The 19,507-nt window shown below is 41.7% G+C and overlaps 1 protein-coding gene across 1 annotated transcript in view; it reads left to right on the top strand.

The window, feature by feature from the left end:
• STK39 (serine/threonine kinase 39) overlaps positions 1-19,507 on the top strand; it is a 1,706,935-nt gene that overhangs the window by 373,368 nt on the left and 1,314,060 nt on the right. Inside the window, exon 3 of the mRNA XM_069225277.1 lies at positions 4,253-4,361. Coding sequence (XP_069081378.1) covers positions 4,253-4,361 — 109 coding nt within the window. The remainder of the gene's footprint in view (positions 1-4,252; positions 4,362-19,507) is intronic.

Raw genomic sequence — 19,507 nt, 5'->3', positions numbered from 1 at the left:
GGTTGGCAACATATAAGATTGTTAAACTAATAATACACAAAAAATATCATTTTCATGTTGGTTTTATAAAATCATGGGAGAGAAGAATAAAGGTGGTTGTGGTGCAAGATGTAATCTATACTGTCAGAGATTTACCCTGGAGAAGAGAAAGTTATTGAAGCCATCAATATGGCCTGCAACATAAGCATAATCTGGGGCAATGCGGATGCTACTGGCATGACTGCACTCATATGCTGCCTTATAAACAGTGAGTAAACAATAATAAGAGGTGATCTCTAATTGCATAATGATCATTGTGGAGAGCTTTTCTCAAATGAGTTATAACATACTTCAAAATCCTTAACATTAATATGTGACAGTGTCCTGGGTCTAGCTATGAAGATGACCCTCACGAAGGCAGACTATGAGATATTGCAAATAATAAGGATGAGCATCACAGTGGTGTCACAGTTAATCATAGCAGTGCAGCTCACAAAGAGTGTTGAAACTTGACTATAATTACTGGAAAGCATGCCAGTGCATCTTTCAACCCGCATCTAACTTTTCCAGTTGCATGTTTTTAAATTATTTAAGAAAGTCATGAGTTGCAGGTAATAGATGCAGCGTCTGTCATCGGGCTAACACGTTCCAATGATCAATTACTTAAGTGGTGCAGTACAAGTGGAAAACTGTTTGAAGTCTCTGGGCACAAATGTCCAGTAATCAGATTGAATGAAGTTCTGCATTGCACTGTAAGAGCGAGAACAGAGATTGCGGTGGGCTCCCTTTTATCTACAAATGCCACATGTTAGAAATGGGGTCTTTGATTGGCAGTCAGGTTACCCCCTGTCCAAGCAAGGACCCTCACTCTAGTCAGGATAAAAGAGAATCACCCTCAGCTAATCCCCCTCACCCCGTTTGTAGCTTGGCAGGAGCAGCAGGCTTAACGTCTAGGTGTAAAGTATTTGTACCAACACACACAGTAACTTAATGAAAACACTACAAGATGACACAACATGGTTTTAGAAAAATAGACAATATTTTTCTAAACAAAACAAGACCAAAATGACAAAAATCCACAATACACAAGTCAAGCTACTACTAAAAATGCAAAAAGAGTCTTCGTGTAATTTTAAACACACACTAACATTGTTAGCAGTAAAATGTACCTTGGGTGCGTCAAAAATAACCCTACACGGGAGAGTGTGTGTCAATAAGGGCTTGTGATGCGTCGATTTCACTCACGAGCAAGACCTTGCGTCGTTTCTCCTTTAGTTGTCGGTGTGCGTAATTTCTTCTCTCCGGAGGAGAGTGATGTGTCGATCTGGTCAGCACTCTCGGGTCCAGGTGCTTAGGTCAGAAATTCAGCCGCACGGTGGTCCGAAAACCCAGCAGCGCCGGTTGCGATCTCCCCAGCCTCTGTCAGCGATGCTGTACGTCGTTTCTCCAGCCGCAGGTGTCAATCTTGCGGTCACGTTGCAGGCGGGTGTCAATTTTCAGCCGTGAAGCTGGCGGCGCGTTGATTTTTCAGCCGCAGATCGAAGTCGCATCAATCTTTTCCCCGCACGGTGGCCTCTGCATGGATTTCTCACTCTTGGGCTGCCACCTTCTCCTTTCAGGGTCCCAGGAACTGGATGGCGCCACTTGGCTGAGTAGGAGTCTCTACAGAGACTCCAGGTGCTGGCAGAGAGAAGTCTTTGGTGTCCCTGAGACTTCAAACAACAGGAGGCTAGCTCTAAATCATGCCCTTGGAGAGTTCTTCACAAGAAGGAAGGCAACACAAAGTCAAGTATTTTTCCCCTAGCACAGGCAGAAGCAGCAACTGCAGGATAGCTCCACAAAGCACAGTCACAGGCAGGGCAGCTCTCCTTCCTCAGCTCTTCTTCAGGCATAGGTTCCTCTTGGTTTCCAGAAGTGTTCTAAAGTCTGTGGTTTTGGGTGCCCTTCTTATACCCATTTTGCCCTTTGAAGTAGGTCTACTTCAAAGAAAAGTCTCTCTTGATTGTGAAATCCTGCCTTGCCCAGGCCAGGCCCCAGACACACACCAGGGGGTTAGAGACTGCATTGTGTGAGGGCAGGCACAGCCCTTTCAGGTGTGAGTGACCACTCCTTCCCTCCCTCCTCGCACAGATGGTGCATCAGGAAATGCACACTACACCCCAGCTTCCTTTGTGTCACTGTCTAGAGGAGAGGTGTAACCAGCCCAACTGTCAAACTGACCCAGACAGGGTATCCGCAAACAAGCAGAGTCACAGAAATGGTTTAAGCAAGAAAATGCTCACTTTCTAAAAGTGGCATTTTCAGACACACAATCTTAAAATCAACTTTACTAAAAGATGTATTTTTAAATTGTGAGCTCAGAGACCCCAAACTCCACATGTCTATCCGCTCCCAAAGGGAATCTACACTTTACTCATATTTAAAGGTAGCCCCCATGTTAACCAATGAGAGGTACAGGCCTTGCAACAGTGAAAAACGCATTTACCAATACTTCACTGTCAGGACACATAAAAGACATTACTATATGTCCTACCTTAACCATACACTGCACCCTGCCCTTGGGGCTACCTAGGGCCTACCTGAGGGGTGCCTTACATGTAAGAAAAGGGAAGATTTAGGCCTGGCAAGTGGGTACACTTGCCAAGTCGGATTTACAGTTTAAAACTACACACACAGACACTGCAGTGGCAGGTCTGAGCCATGTTTACAGAGCTACTAATGTGGGTGGCACAACCAGTGCTGTAGGCCCACTTGTAGCATTTGATGTACAGGCCATTTGGCATCTCTCGTGCACTGTACTAGGGACTTACTTAGTAAATCAAATATGCCAATCATGGATAAACCAATCAACCAAACAATTTACACAGAGAGCATATGCACTTTAGCACTGGTTAGCAATGGTAAAGTGCTCAGAGTGCAAAAGCCAACAGCAACAGGTCAGAAACAAATAGGAGGCAAGAGGCGAAAGGATTGGGGATCATCCTGCGTAAGCAAAAAAGTCCAACACCACACAAAAAGGACAACGGCCCTGGGGAAGATAACTCATGCCATAAAAGCTAGTGCAAAAGCAACAGATGATGGGAGGGCACATCATTCATTGTCTTGATCATGTTGTGTGATGTGAGATTCTAGAAGATTGGATTACTGATATAGTATTTAGATTGTGGGTATATCACACCCACATGTGCGAAATAGTGTACGAGGATTGGCAAATTGTTAACCTCAGTATAAGGAGGTGCTGAGATGTCACGCACATACATATCTACTTAGCCAATGAAGGTTCGCCATATACATTACCTACACAATTCTTTGGTAGTCTACATTGTGGCCACAGTATTTTTTGTAGTTCAATACTTTTGCACCTGATATTTTAGCACTCAATAATCTGAAAGAAAGCCATATTGGCAATGAGACTTTAATAATTTCTCCTCAGCCAATAGATCACTTCACTGGTTGCCCGCCCGTGTAAAATCCATGCAGGGTAGAGCATTTGTTGAAGATGTGGCAATTATTGTTCCATGCTTTTAGTGCCATAGCGCCAAGATGTCTGTACATAAATGTGTATTTTATAAATAACCAATAAGTACATTACTAAACTTCACAAAATTGTATGCTGTGGCGGGGTCTGTGCGCAACGACCTTCCCTTTTCTAACCTCTGCAGAATACACATTTATCAGTGGTTATCAGTGATGCACAACAAATGGGAATGTTTCAGTAGAGTTTCCTCAAAATCCTGACCCAGACAAAAAACAAAGAGAGTATTATTTTGGGTGAAAGCACATGGAGAACAGTTCTGACTCTCCCCTCTTTCTGTTTTTATTGCATTAACATGGCTACACTATTTTGCTATGGAAGAGAGGTGAGCCGATTTATTAAGATGACATGTGGAATTGTGTTTTAAGACTCATCTGTTTCAAAATTGCTTAGAAGTATGACCCGTTCTCCTGTATTTTTTAAAGTCGTCCACTTTTTCATAAAACAATGCATTTGATTGTAACTTAAAGTCTGTTATTTTCAATATAAAATATATTTTTATTTTACAGGCAACTTGAAATGACCATCATTTGCAAAACATGTATGGTTAATGGCACTGTAGTTTAGCAGCTTATACTTTAGTATCCAAGCCTTTTGTGTCGCTGGGAAATGAAAACAACAGAAGTGGCCTACAGATTTCCTCCGACTAATATGTCATCTTACTGTGTTAATTCTCAATAAATAAGTAATGGTTTATTTCATCCCAACTAATGCACTCCTTTGCTGTCTTATTTTCAGAAAGAAATACAAGCCATGAGCCAATGCAATCATCCCAATGTAGTGACGTATTACACTTCCTTTGTGGTAAAAGATGAGCTGTGGTTGGTGATGAAATTATTAAGTGGGGGTAAGCTGTTCACCTGCTTTTACTTTTTCTCTGTGATTGCATTATTTTGGTGCCAATGCTAGTGCTTTCAATATGATTACATCATCAGAATAAATCAACGCTATTGTATAGTTTTGTAACTTTTATACTGGAGATGTTGTAGGTCTTTGTCTGAAATGAAGCAAATTCAAATCTAAAGAAGCTAAACAAATGAAACAATACTTGGTTTAAAACACAGATTTCTTAAAAGCCTGATCAACTTCAGAAAATATAAACACTCTTACCAAGAGGGAATCCATTTTTTGTTGTTCTGAAGCTGTCTGATTAGCGACCATACAGAGAACCAGAATTATGGTTTGACGATATCCTCAAACATTATAGTGCTAAAGCAATTACAAAATTAATGTAAAGCAGCTGTCCCCAGAAGTGCATTTGCTAATGTTTTAGTTTGATTTAAATGAAGGGGTGGAGAAATCCTGTTGATTCTTTTGGGAGGACGACCTTGACAAATCCAGATTAATTCCAGCCCCTGTGTGCACAGCACCTGCATAGAAAGGGAAATCCATGGGATTGCCCTTTTATTGACAGGCATTGGCTCTCTCTTTCAATCAATCAATCAATGAACCAATCAGTAGATTTGTAGAGTGCTTCTTATCACCTCTGAAAGTATCCAGGTGCTGGCAAGGTCCAGTTGATTAGCCAAATAGCTAGGTCCGAGATGAAAGCTTAGCTTGTTCCATGTCTTTGCTGCTATGTAGAAGGAGCAACCTCTGCATCTGCTACGTTGGATGCAAGGTGTGAGAGTTAAAGAAAGCAAGGTGGAGTGGAGGTGTCTGGTGGGCTGATGGAAGCTCAGGTGGGGGTTCAGTTAGGTGGATCCACAGTTGTGTAGGTCCTGAAATGCATGGGTCAGGAGCTTAAACTGGCATCGTTTCTGAACAGGGAGCCAGTGGAGTAACCTGAGGTAGAGGGTGATGTGGGCTCCTATAGGAAGATCCAGGCCAAGTCTGGCTGCTACGTTCTGTATGGTTTGTAGTCATTTGAGGAGGTGAGCTGCGATCGCTGTGTGGAGAGTTGCCTAGGTCCAGGCGCCTGGAGATGAGGGCCTAGTTCTTGGTGCTTCTTGAGATTTGGGGTATTATTGGCTTGCTGCAGGATGGGGAGATGACCAGACCTGTGTGTTCCTTACTGAAGCTCAGGTGGTTTACAGGGTGTTCCCATCAGCAGTGCAAACCCACATGCATGGACGTTTGGGGAGACCTGGACTTCTTGAGCTCTACAGAGGGGGGCTAACACATTCCCTGAAGTGACGTGTTGTTGATGAAGGTGGGTATTCTAGCATCCAATCCATTGAGTCCTCACTTTGCCCTCTCTTTTAATTTGTGCTCAAGAAAGATGTTGGGTTCTAGGCAGAAGGAGAGTGAAATATAAGTGGAAAAGGTCAGACAATAGTACATTTGAGCTGCTCCCAAACAAACAGCTGTTTCCGTTGCTCATTCTTACTAATGATTACATTGCATGTGCTGCTGCAGGTTTGCCTTTGATACTGAGTCCTTAACCTATGTAAGAAGGTCTCAATTATTGTCCCAGCGCTCCCATTGCAAAATAATATACCTTGTTTCTGAATTGAGATGTGGTGCCTCAAAGTTAGATGTGATCGCAGACACTAGATTAATACTAAGCTTGTCGTCTCTAGGGTTAATAGACTCACAAGTCTTGAATACAGTTGAAACAATCAAACTGTAACTAAAGAAGGTAATCCCCATTGAAGTCAAAATGCCCGAGTATTCCAAAAGGATAGAAAACCAAGATTGAAAGAAACTGAACTTCATCAGTGTCTTAGAGGCATCTAGGAATGGCACATAGAACATGAAATGTGTCTATATAAAATTGTTAAACACAGAGCTTTTGATGAATGATGCAATCTTATACAAAGTGTCAGATTTAAAAAATGCAGATACATAATTTGACTGTAAACATCACCAGATATTTACCACCTTTGTTTGCTGAATTCAATCAGATTATGATTAGGACTTCCGGCTTTAAGATATTTATTCTCTTTATATGTATGTCTGTATTTATCTGAATTTTATCTGTAATTATCCATATTTATTTTGTGAAATAATGAATTTGACACTAGTATATTTCCACATTTATTAAACTGTGAAAAGAACATTTGTCCTTGAATGTCTGACATCTTTCGATGATATAAGCACCCACAGATAATAAATCTATTATCATTATGAAAACATCAACATTTTAGAAATAAACGTGCACATCTGCAGCTGTGTAAGCCTCATTCCTAAAATGTCTATACTTTCCAGCTTCCTTACCTGTCATTACAAACAGCTATTGCCCTGGCAGCCAGGACTGACAACATTTATAATCACTCAAAAAATCCTAATTTCTGTGTTCATCCACTTTTAAAAATAAATACAGACAGAAAAATAAATTGTTTTCTGTCTGCCTTCATCTGTAAAAATCAGTAAAAACGGAAAACAGAAAGCCTTCATTATGATCTTCCTTTTATTGGATCAAGAATCACAATATACAGTCCTTTCTGTTCTTCACCTTAGAAGAACAATCAACCTTGAAGGTATTGTCTTAAGACGTAATATGTCCTCCTATCACCTCAAACATTTATTGTACATCATTTTATCAAGCATGCTTTAATTATATATCTTGTTGTGTTGTCTTCGTTCCTCTGGAGAATGTTTGGGCATATACTGTTTGTTTTGCATGGAAAAGGGCCTCCTCTGTCCCCAGCATCTGCAAATGCTGTCACCACATATTTATTTCACATATATTCAAATTTGGTGGCAGTAAGAATGTTTACTCTCTCCAGTTCAAATTGGTCTTATGCAGTCTGATACATGGTTCATCGGTTATTGTGATACTGTTGGACCTGTCTTCCTTTTGCCCTCCAACCTCCTGTGTTTGCTGCCTTTACGACTCTGTGCACTCCACCACTGCTAACCAGTGCTAAACTGCTTGTGCTCTCTCCTTTCAACGTGACAACAGTGTCCTACACTCAGTTAGCATATTTAATTTACTTGCAAGTCCCTAGTAAAGTGGTACTACCTGTACTGAGGGCCTATAAATTAAATGCTATTAGTGGGCTTTCAGCACTCTTTCTGCTTCCCACTTACATAGCTCTATAACTATGTCTCAGGCCTGCCATTACAACATGTGTGTGCAGTCTTAAACTGCCCACACCTTCTTTTTTAATACATCTAAGTCACCATTAGGGTGGGGTCTGGATATCCCAGAGGGCAAGTTGCAGTGTATTTAAAAAATGGACATATACTTTTAAGTTTTGCATGCCCTGGTGGTGAAAAACTCTTAAATTCATTTTCACTACTGCATGGCCTACCTTTCCCATAGGATAGCATTGGGTTAACTTATTACATTTAGTAAGTGATAACTTTCAGTTGGGAGCAGGTAGGCCCTTGGAAGGGGGCCTGAATGTGCTCTGTCAGCACAGCTTTGGTCCTGTGACCAGAACCAACACACTGCGATGCAGCTCCTCACAGCCCCTCTGGAACTGCCACAGCTCTATGAATCCCTGATGCAGGACTTCACACCACAGACTCCTCAGAACAGCTGCTGCGCAAAGCATCCTTGATGCAGGCCTTTGTATCACAAGCCCCTCGATGACAATGCAGGACTCTGCATCCCAGCTCCGCAACTTCTCCGGAACTGATGGTGCACAATGCATTTTCAATCCAGGACTTCGCATCTCAAATCCCTCATCGCTGGCATCCTCGAGGATGACACATGACTTTGCATCTCAACCCCGCAGATCCATGCAACCAATTCTGCACAACACATTCTCGACACTAAATCTCACAACTCTCCGCAAACCAAGCTTTAAGGTACTTTTGTTCAGCAGGCCTAACCTGGTTCCTGTATCCATCCTGCGCTTCTTCGCAGTCAGCCTGAACTTGTGACTTTGTTCCTTTCTGGCATGACCAGATAACCACAATTGGCGCTTTGTGCTTCTAGGCACTATTTTTGCTGAAGTCTTTAAAATGGCTTATCTCCTGTTCTACTGATTGGATTTTTTATGACCTGACAGGAAATGTGTTTTTTGTTTGAGGAGGATTTCACCCCCGTCAACCAGTAACCCAATTTCCAATAGATACCAATAACTTTAGTACCAGGTGCAGTTACTTATTCAACCACCATAGTAGGAGGTTTAGTCAACACGTTTTTCAAGGTCAAATTGCCCTCAGGTTTTCCTTTTTATAACCTCCTCAGATATTGATTCTTCATTTTGTGTCTTTAAATCTACTTTTTTCAGGGCTTATCATTTTTTTTTACATCTTTTTCTAACCATTTTTGTCTTTGGGCTTAGCATCTGCAAAAAATGTTTCTTCTTTCTGTAATACTCCATTTGTGGTTAAATTAGATATGGAATTTTAGCCAGCGATTTCTGTTAATTGACTTGATTTCCTCATTTGAATTATTGTAATGGAAACCACAAGGCCTTTCTATTCCTTCTTAATGTTGTGCCTGTGGCCCCTGCGCCTTCACGGATGGGGGTGGGAAGCTTGCTGACTGAAAAAGCCATTAGGAGACACATGATTTTTGCATCTACTTACAAGGCAAATTATGTTTTATTCTTTTGCTGACCTGATGATGCCAAGGTGAGTCACTTTCCTCCTGCTGCTATCTGCATTTTCTCACAACTTGATTCCTGTAGAATTATATTTAAAAGAATGTTCCTGCAGTATTTTACATCTGTGGATAAATGGAATGTTTAGCTTCTCTTTTTAATCTTTTCTATGATGAACTGTGTGCTCTAATGACCTCATTTTGTGGAGGTGTTGTAAGAGGTGGGAACATTACACTCATTACAGACTGGAACTTATTTTTCATCTTTAGACTTGGATACATTGAATTAGGTAGAAAGGCAAGAAGAGATAACTAATGCAGGAGAAATGTTAGTAAACAGTGCCAAAGGGAGAAGCCAGGGATGAAAAAGAGCCTGCAATAGCGACATAAATATACATAAAGATTAGGGTGGTGAAAGAAAGAGGCATTAGATTCAATCAGGAGTCCAGCATTTGCCAGCACTGGTTGTTGACACCTAAGAAAAACTTTTGTCCCTTGCTCCGTTTCTTTTACAAATAAAGCACTGTTGATCTCCTTGTCATTGGACACCTGCACAAACTTTAGTTCTTGCGCTTGGTGCACAACATCACCTTACTTTAAACCCCATCACTTGTACCTCATTGTCTATCTCACAGTTTGATATCTAACTCAGCTTAACTGAAAGACAAATAAACTTGCACCTCTGATCAAAGCTGTGTGATCTCCTAATAATTTCCAATCTTCTTTATTGATGAGTCTCCCAGCATCTGTAGCTGATCTCCAAGCATTCAGTCTCGCATAAAAGGTTGCATTCTCACACACTGCATCAATCACTGTCCCTCTCTTTCAAACTCGCTTTTTGTTGTTCTGTTATCTGTTCATGTGATGTATGAGATTCCGTTTCCATATGAGCGAATATGCGAGACTGTGGCATTTTAAAAAAACATTTTTTTGGCAATGTATTCATGTATTGTGGTACCAATTACTGCACCTGCCTATATACAATCTGTGGATGATCCCCACAGTCCACAGAGGGGGTGATCTCTGCAAAAGAGAGAGAACAGGCTTTGAGACTCTACCTACTTGAAGCAGTCTCCAAAATCTTTCACTCGCACACATATACATTAGTAAACAACTTTTCTATTAAAAAAAGAGAGTTACATTACATCTTTACATTACTTTTCTGTGTCCTGAGAGAGGCTAGGGGTAAATCGTTGATCTTTGCAATGATTCTTGGCTGCAGTTTGCGCTCCAATTCCCACAAGCAGGGATGTGATTCTTATTTAACTTTTCATCTGTTTAATTTAACATATGATGCGACGCAACAGTGGAAACATTTATTGTTATATATCATTATCTACTCAACCTGCATTTCTCGTCCCAGTCCTTACTGAGTGCAGTGCAGAGGTGCTGCCCCCCCCCCCCCGATGATCACCCTTTGAAAAGCTTCCTTCTTTTATTTTGGCACTCCTAAATAGACCCTCCCCTTTACTATTTAAAGGGAAATTGTGTCTCTAGAACTTCCTGGTTTTGTTTGGTGCTCACTCTTTGCAAGCCCCGTCTGTTTTTTGCACAGTTTGCAGGACCTCTGTGAATTGGTTATTTAATCAATTTTATAGTTTATGCCGTGCAAAGGCCTGTATTTAATCAAGAGGGGTGCAAGTGCCTCATTATATGTCTAATCCAGTTCAAGTACAATGGAGAAGGTAAGGGTTTGTTTTGAAGGTAGGTGCTCCTCTGTGCCATTTAGTTCCCCCTGTTCTTAACCATAATCCTGATGAGATGAAGTCTTTGCTAAACTTGCTGCATTTGCCGTCTTAAAGGGAAGTATATATACTTAGCTTCTAGGGCTTTGAGGGCTTTGAGCATGTTTGTTGGCAAACTGTCAGGCTATTTGTGGAAAACAACCCTCAACAAGTGTTAATCATTCTATTTAGGTGAGACCCTGAGGTGTGTTTGTTGTAACCAGTGAGATATGACCCTCATACCACCAATTGGTGCCAGACTTGTTGATATAGTTTTATTGAGTGAGACATTAATTTCGCCAGTCTGAACTTTTATTGAGAGCAGGCATTTAGGCTAGCTATAGATCTAGATTTTTAGGTGGAAAATACTAAATACTTAACTGTACCAGTTCTGAAGGCTGGGAAGGTGGCTTCATTGTTACTAATGATGAAAGGTCAAGCAAAGAACATATCAGAGATAACTGTTTTTGGTGAATAAAGGCTCCTTTAGTAATTGCAGGAGAACGGTGACAACTGAAAGGCAACTGTCTTTGGGTGAATAGAAGAATGCAACATAATTCTGTCTTTATGAGGATGCTTTGTCACAGAGGTGTTTTAAAAAGCATTCTAAATCAGGAGCATTCATAACTTGTCAAATACTCCACAAAAAACTTAAGAAATAAGAAGCCTTATGAGAGACCACAGAAAAGGTTGTTGAAACCACATCTATTAGATCACATTTTAAAATGTGTTTATGAAATGCATTATTTTTGGGATCTTGATATAATCTCTATGATTTAGAGCAGTAATAAAAAAATATGGGTAGTGCTCATTGATCTTTGTGCTGAGGAAGTCTTCAGACAAGGATAGACTGGACATAGCTTTTATGACTGTAATGTGTATCTCCTAACAGTTCTCACCAACAATTTTGAGGCAAAATATATGTGGCACAATAGTCCTGCAGGAAATGTAACTGCATTCCCCTGTCTTTTAAGGAGTGTCAGAAGTACCTGAGTCTACTTTGGCAATTTTCAATGTTTTCTATTCAGAGTCAGGACATCCCAGAATGTCCACAATCTGTGGTCACCAATGAGTTGTCTTCTTGCAGAGGTTATTCAGTTTCCCACACATATGTATGATCTCTAAAGAGACAACCATCACAAGGCCAGTTAATGAAAAATGACAGAGAAAGAATTGTTCTGTTGTGGGAAAAATGTGTTCTGATAGATTCCCCAGCATCTCCTCTACAACCCTCACAGAATCTGAGGTATTTCAACTCTTGAATCGGAGCAGGCAAAGAGATGGAATCCCTCCAACCAGAGAGGAGGCTGACATTCAGGCAGTCAGACAGAGTCTAGCTTAAAATCTGTGAGCTACCTGTGGTTTAAAAAGGATGTGGTAGGTACCCTGTCTATTGTTATTTCTTTTCTTCAGGACCTGTAAGTGATACCATGTGTAGAAATGTCTATGATTCCTCTAGTTCATTGTATTCTGCAGAACTAAAACTGTCTTACTTACTTTGGAGTCCTGGTTCTTATTTTTAACGTTCTTATGTGTAACATTCTGATGTAGTAGCTTTAATGTTGTTTGAATCCAGGGATTCTGGAAAGAGGAAGTCCTCTATGGTCTCCATTCCTAATTGTTCTATCAATAGATGTGCTAGCGTGCGTGGTCCTTAATAAGTAAACTTACAAGGGGACGCGTATAGGTCAATTAACCTTTTGATTTGCATGGGGTATCCTAGCTACGGTGTAACAAATGAGCATCAATAATCAATGCACAAACCAATAATCAATAACCAGACATTAGTCAACTTTTATGAAAAACCACAACTCAGTATACGTTTAGCAATTTTATTTCCCTATTGGTTACAATACTAAGTCATGAGGTTAAATCAAACTTTAATTCCACTCAAGATTAATTTATTAGTGACCACCAATAACATAATCTAATCAGAACCTGAGAAAACATGCATTCTAATGCCTCAACATAAGCCAATAACGATGAATATGTTAACATGAGTAGCAGACTTCAACTAATCAGTCCGTCAATCATTTGTCACCATTTATGTCAACATCTCAGAATAGGAACCCTACCTAACCCAGATTAGCATAAGCATGTGGGACTTCATGAGAAAACAGTTTAGAACATGAATTTGGAAAAAATCTGGTTTAGGAAAAACTATTAGACAGTGCAGTTGGTACCTAGAAAGAAAAGGCACAAAAAGTCAATTAGTCACATTGTCATAGCTACCTATCCACAGTATGGATCAGCAACAAAGTTAGTCTTTGTCTTCAGGTCATCAGTCGATCAGCATTGCATCAGGTTCTCTTGAGCATGAGCCCAATGACAAAATCTCGAATCTCTTCTCTCCCAATATCGCATCAATTTCGGAAAAGGTCTCTCTTCCAACGTCTGCCCCTAACATCTGCACTCTCTCCTTCTGTCAAGTCATTATATCAAAGTCACCCAGACTATCCCCCAAATTCCTAATTGGTCAATTAGTCACCAGTTATGACGCTACCCAATACTTTCAGTTCATCAAATCTATGAATTCTAGTATTACACGATTCTCAAGGTGTCGATTGGTTCACTGTACGATGTTCTCATCATCCGGCTTGCCAGGTATCAAAATGTTGCATCTTCTTCTCCAGTCAGTGTCTCCATTGTTCGAGTCCTGGGAAAGTACATCTTGTCTGCTTTACACAGTCCTTGTTACAATATGATTCCATTATTTTCTGCCTGTCGGTTCACGCATAGGATTTAGCTGAGCAGATTTTATTAAACAATAAGCTGTTCAAGGTCAGTTCAGCACATTAGCTTCTCTACATTGCACTAGTAATTCAGCTTCTGTATGAGGCCTGGTAAAACTAGGCCACGACTTCAGCTAAGTTAATTCTACAATATAATGCAAAACATACGTGATATATATCAATGTGACATACTATTACATTATTTTAATACATTTTCTATATTTCATACATGTTATTCTTTTTATTAGCACATTTGTGAATCTTGGTGACCACTCTCGGAGGGCACATTTTCAAACGTGCACATTATTTTCTCCACATTATTTAATTCTACAGGTTATTATTATTATTCAAAATGCATTAACACTTATTAATATCTCTAATTAACATATTGGCTTCAACAGTCCCTCCTCTGATGACTAAATATGTCATCACACTACTTTTCCCATTAACATTTTCATAGCTCAACTTCTTCAGTTTTTTGTCACCTTTTCAAATCTTCCCTATAAATTCTTTCCATTTCGTTCTTCCCTACTCTGATTATCTTTAGTCCTTTTCAGTTTAATCTTTTGACACAATTTACATACACCCCAAAATCCTAATATGCAAGCAATCACAATTAATATTCCCTGTATGATTTTTAATAATACCCCATTCCAAATGTTACTAAGCCGATTTCCCTCTGAAGCAAATCCCCTACCAACCTTTTCCGACACACCTGGTTCCTTCAATTCCTTCAAATCCTTACTTGAGTTAGTCAGATTAGTAAGTAAGGGCCAGATGTACGAAGCGTTTTGCATGGCGCAAACTGCGTAATTCGCAGTTTGCGCCATGCAAAACGAGCATTGCGATGCACAATCCCATTTTACGAGTCGTTCCAACTCACAAAATGGGAATGCGACTCGCAAATAGGAAGGGGTGTTCCCTTCCTATTTGTGATTTGCACCGCGATGCAGAATTGCTTTGTGACCGCGAACGCGGTCGCAAACCAATTCGCAGTTAGCACCCATGTCAAGTGGGTGCTAACTCATTTGCAAAAGGGAAGGGGTCCCAATGGGACCCCTTCCCCTTTGTTTCTGAATGTCACCCAAAATATTTTTTCAGAGCAGGCAGTGCCATTTTTTCTTTTGTATTGCAACTCGTTTTCCTTTAAGGAAAAAGGGCTGCAATACAAAAAAAAAAACTGGTTTATTAAAAAAGCAGTCACAGACATGGATGTCTGCTGTCTCCAGCAGGCCACCATTCCTGTGAGTGCAGGGAATCGCAAGGGGGTTGCAAATTGCGACTCACCTCATTATTATTAATGAGGTGGGTCTTTGCGACCCCCTTGCGATTCTCAGAAGGTGTGTAAGACACCATTCTGCATATGATTTTGCGACTCGGAAATTGCGAGTCGCACCGACTCGCAATTTCCGAGTCGCAAAAACATATCTTGCTACATCTGGCCGTAAGTCTCTTATCTCTTTACTATTGTTATATATATAAGAACAGCAATGCCTAGAGTTAATCATTTTAAAGACCCTGCCGTCCTTCACTAGAAGGATGTCTAAAGCAAGGCGATTCTGAAGAGTCATAGCTCTATCCGCAGCTAATTCTGTATCTATCAGGAGTATTGCCCCTGTAAAATTTGTCAGCCTGTTATCCACAATAGTCGACAATTTTTGTATTTTGATTTGATTGAGTTCAGGATGACTCCCAGTGAAGGAATCGCCGCACCAAATATATCTTCCACAATAGCAGAAGAGGATTCCCTCCTCTGTCGCTTATGATGTAATTCAGTAAATTTCGGAAACTTCTTTAAGCCATCTATCTGATAAATCTTTGGGAAAACTATCCCCAAATAACATGTCCCATACCATCCTCTTGGAAGACGGTAATAGGCATTAGATCTACAAATATAATAGATACCAGGAAGTCAGGGTCCTGACCATTCAACATATAAGTCCACTTACTCTGAAACAAAAACACATGCCTACATTCACTCATTCCCACAAATAAAGTGTCAGAGTGTGATTTGGGCCTATATATACAAAGCTTCCCTAATGCATCGAAAGATAATTTCCCTTCTGTCTTAATTGCAGTGTAAGCATAATCATACTTGAAGGTCCTTTTCTCTATATGTTTTTCTAATTTCGATTTTAGTGCTTTTCTCCTATCATCAGTATGCTCTATAAAGCTCTTTTCAAAAGGTGTAGGCGAGCATGTGAGATTATTTTTATGTGCATAAGCAGTTCCAAATGTTAGTATAGGCTCAAAAACCCCTCTAACTAATACTATATCATGATCTTTCGCTACTCTACTCAAATATCTAATAAGAGGAACAAATGAAAACACCACATCATAGTTAGAATAAAAATACTGTATATGCTCTTGATTATAGAACCTTGTTAGTAGCAGACTACAGCTTATTCCGTAGGTTAATGGTAGGCTGTGGTACGTAACTCCTTCCTCTACTGACGAAGGAATTTGCATACACACAAGACAATCCCTTACATACACGTCTCAACATATTCACTCAACAAGCGATAGAAGATGTTAGAAGAAAGCTCTCTTTGAGCATTAGTATAGGCATGCAAGTATTTCTCATCTAGCTTAAACCTCTCTAAAGCAGTTAGTGTAGTAGTTTCAGGAATAGAAGCATGATTGGCTCCATTTATATCAAGAACAGACATTCCCACAATCTCTACTATAAAAAAATCCCACACATAATCGCTGTTAGAAATGGGGTCTTTTGTTGGCATTCAGGTTACCCCCTGTCCAAGCAAGGACCCTCACTCTAGTCGGGGTAAGTCACACACAGTCCAAATTATCCTGTGCCCACCCTCTGGTAGCTTGGCACTGAGCAGTCAGGCTTATCCTTAGAAGGCAAAATGTGTAAAGTATTTGTGCAATAAATTATACAATAACACCATATAGCACCACAAAAATACACCACACAGTGTTTAGAAAAATATATAATATTTATCTGATAAGATGCAGGTCAAAACGATTAAAATGCAATAAGTAGATGTTGAGATATCACTGAAAAGTGATATAAAGTATCTTAAGTCTTTTTAAAGCAAACAAAGGGGGTCATTCCGATGACCGCCAGGGCCGGGGACGAAGGAAGCACCGCCAACAGGCTGGCGGTGCTTCAGGGGCAATTCTGACCGCGGCGGTAAAGCCGCGGTCAGAAAAGGGAAACCAGCGGTTTCCCGCCGGTTTTCCCCTGCCCCAGGGAATCCTCCACGGCGGCGCTGCAAGCAGCGCCGCCATGGGGATTCCGACCCCCTTCCCGCCAGCCTGTTCCTGGCGGTTTACACCGCCAGGAACAGGCTGGCGGGAACGGGTGTCGTGGGGCCCCTGGGGGCCCCTGCAGTGCCGATGCCACTGGCATGGGCACTGCAGGGGCCCCCTAACAGGGCCCCATTAAGATTTTCAGTGTCTGATCGCGACGGGTGCCACTGCACCCGTCGCACACCAGCAACTCCGCCGGCTCCATTTGGAGCCGGCTTCATCGTTGCTGGGGCTTTCCCGCTGGGCGGGCGGGCGGCCTTTTGGCGGTCGCCCGCCCGCCCGCCCAGCGGGAAAGTCAAAACGCCCGCCGGGGTCGGAATGACCACCAAAGTCTCTTTCAAGCACAAAGTACCTGTTCATGTGAAAAAGTTCCGCAAAGGACTGCAGAGGAGGAGATGCGTGGAAACAGAGGGGTGTGCGTCGATTTATCTGCCCGCACACGGCGATGCGTTGTTTAGTTTTCACGCAGGGACAGCTGTGCGTTGATTTCCGGTGCTCCATTGTGGATCCTTTTCGGGTTGCGAGGTTATCTGACGCCCCGGGGACGATACAGGGATTTCTGTCGCTGCTAGGATGAAGTCACAGAAGCTGCATCGATCCGGTAGGCGTGCCTAGAATTTTCTACCGCACGGCAGGCGCTGCGTTGATTCCTCTCTGGAAGTCGGGCTGCGTCATTCCGGCTCAGCTGTGTGTCGATCCGGTGAAGCTGTGCGTTCAATTTCCGGTCGCTACGCTGGCGCTGCGTCGATCTTCTCGTTGTGAAGTTGGGCTACGTCGTTCCGGTTCGGCGTGCAGTGAAATTTTCACTGTGATGCAGGCTGTGCGGCATTTCTTGCAGGCTGTGCATCGATATTTGCCGCACAAGGAGTCCTTCTTGCAGAGATGAAGTCTTTTTGGTCCTGATACTTCAGGGAACAGGAGGCAAGCTCTATCCAAGCCCTTGGAGAGCACTTCTTCACCACAGCCAGAGAGCAGCAAGGCAGCAGGGCAACAGCAAGGCAGTAGTCCTTCACAGAAAGCAGACAGGTGAGTCATTTGAGGAGCCAGTCAGGTCTTCTTGGCAGGATGCAGGTTCTGGTTCAGGTTCTCTTCTCCAGGAAGTGTCTGTGAGGTAGAGTGTCTACCCCAAGAAGTGTCTGAGTTGTTAGGGACAGAGGCCCTGTTTAAATACCCAAATGTGCCTTTGAAATGGGGGAGACTTCAAAAAGTGGCTTAGAAGTGCACAAGGTTCCCTTTCGGTTCAATCCTGTCTGCCAGGGTCCCAGTAGGGGGTGTGGCAGTCCTTTGTGTGAGGGCAGGCTACTGTCCTTCGACATGCAAGTGTCAGGCCCTCCACCCTCCCAGCCCAGGAAGACCTGTTCAAAATGCTGATGTATGCAAGTGAGTCTGAGTATCCTGTGTTTGGGGTGTGTCTGAGGGAATGCACAAGGGAGCTGTCAACTAAGCCCAGCCAGACCTGGATTGGAAGGCACTGAAGGATTTAAGTGCAGAGAAATGTTCACTATTTAAAAGTGGCATTTCTAAAATAGTAATATTAAATCCAACTTCACCAGTCAGCAGGATGTTTTATCACCATTCTGGCCATACTACATATGATCTTCCTACTCCTTTCAGATCAGCATCTACCACTCAAACAATGTATGAGGGCAGCCCCAATGTTAGCCTATGAAGGGAGCAGGCCTCACAGCAGTGTAAAAACGAATTTAGGAGTTTTACACTACCAGAACATGTAAACTACATAGGTACATGTCCTGCTGTTTGCCTACACAGCACCCTGCCCTACGGGTTACCTAGGGCATACTTAAGGTGTGTCTTATATGTAGAAAAAGGGGAGTTTTAGGATTGGCAAGTACTTTTAAATGCCAAGTCGAATTGGCAGTGAAACTTCATACACAGACCTCGCAATGGCAGGCCTGAGACAAGGTTAAGGGGCTACATAAGTGGGAATCACAACCAGTGCTGCAGGTCCACTAGTAGCATTTAATCTGCAGGCCCTGGTCACATATAGAGCACTCTACTAGGGACTTATAAGTAAATTAAATAGTCCAGTTGGGTATGAGCCAATGTCACCATGTTTTAAGGAGAGAGCATATGCACTTTAGCACTGATTAGCAGTGGTAAAGTGTGCCGAGTCCTAAATCCAGCAAAAATGAGGTCAGAAAAAGGGAAGAAGGAAGGCAAAAAGTCTGGGGATAACCCTGCAGAACCCTGCATGGGCCATTTCTAACAATCGCCAATCCAATGCTCATATATTTACAGCGCCTAACATTCCGAACTTGATTATTTAACTCAGCCATGATCTGTAAAGAATCAGAAACTCTTATATAAGTGCAGTAAAAATAAAAAATAAGGAAAAATGTCTTCTCTCAAAGTTCAGTTTCACATCCAGGATCCCTTTTCCTTGTCAAAATCGATTAGCAGCTTGTCACATCCGGTTTTATGTCAAATCAGGTTATCAATGTCTCTTTCGGTTTATTTTTTAACAGTCTCTAAGGTATTTCGGATTAGTTCAACAATTTAGTTTCTTGTTCACCTTCAGGTTACAAGTACTGACTCGGGGTCTCTCTATCAAAACAAAAGGACATAAACTTGTTTAGTAGTTGCATATGCCCATTCATGACCTGCGTAATGCCGACTTGCTATTCTCTTTCTCTTCAACTTTCGATCACCACTTATTTCTCCTTCACTCAATTCTTCTTTTCTCGTAGTATCTATTTCGTCCTCTATTGTTTCATTTATGACCACTTCCTTTTTTTTCTCTACTTGCGGTTCAGGCCAACTATCTCCTTTTCTCAATCCTTCTGTTAATATTCTTCTCAAG

This window comes from Pleurodeles waltl, chromosome 3_1, assembly GCF_031143425.1.
Source record: "Pleurodeles waltl isolate 20211129_DDA chromosome 3_1, aPleWal1.hap1.20221129, whole genome shotgun sequence".
In the NCBI taxonomy this organism is placed as follows: domain Eukaryota; kingdom Metazoa; phylum Chordata; class Amphibia; order Caudata; family Salamandridae; genus Pleurodeles; species Pleurodeles waltl.
Note: the sequence above shows the minus strand (reverse complement) of the source record. Positions and strands in the feature narration are given on the sequence as shown.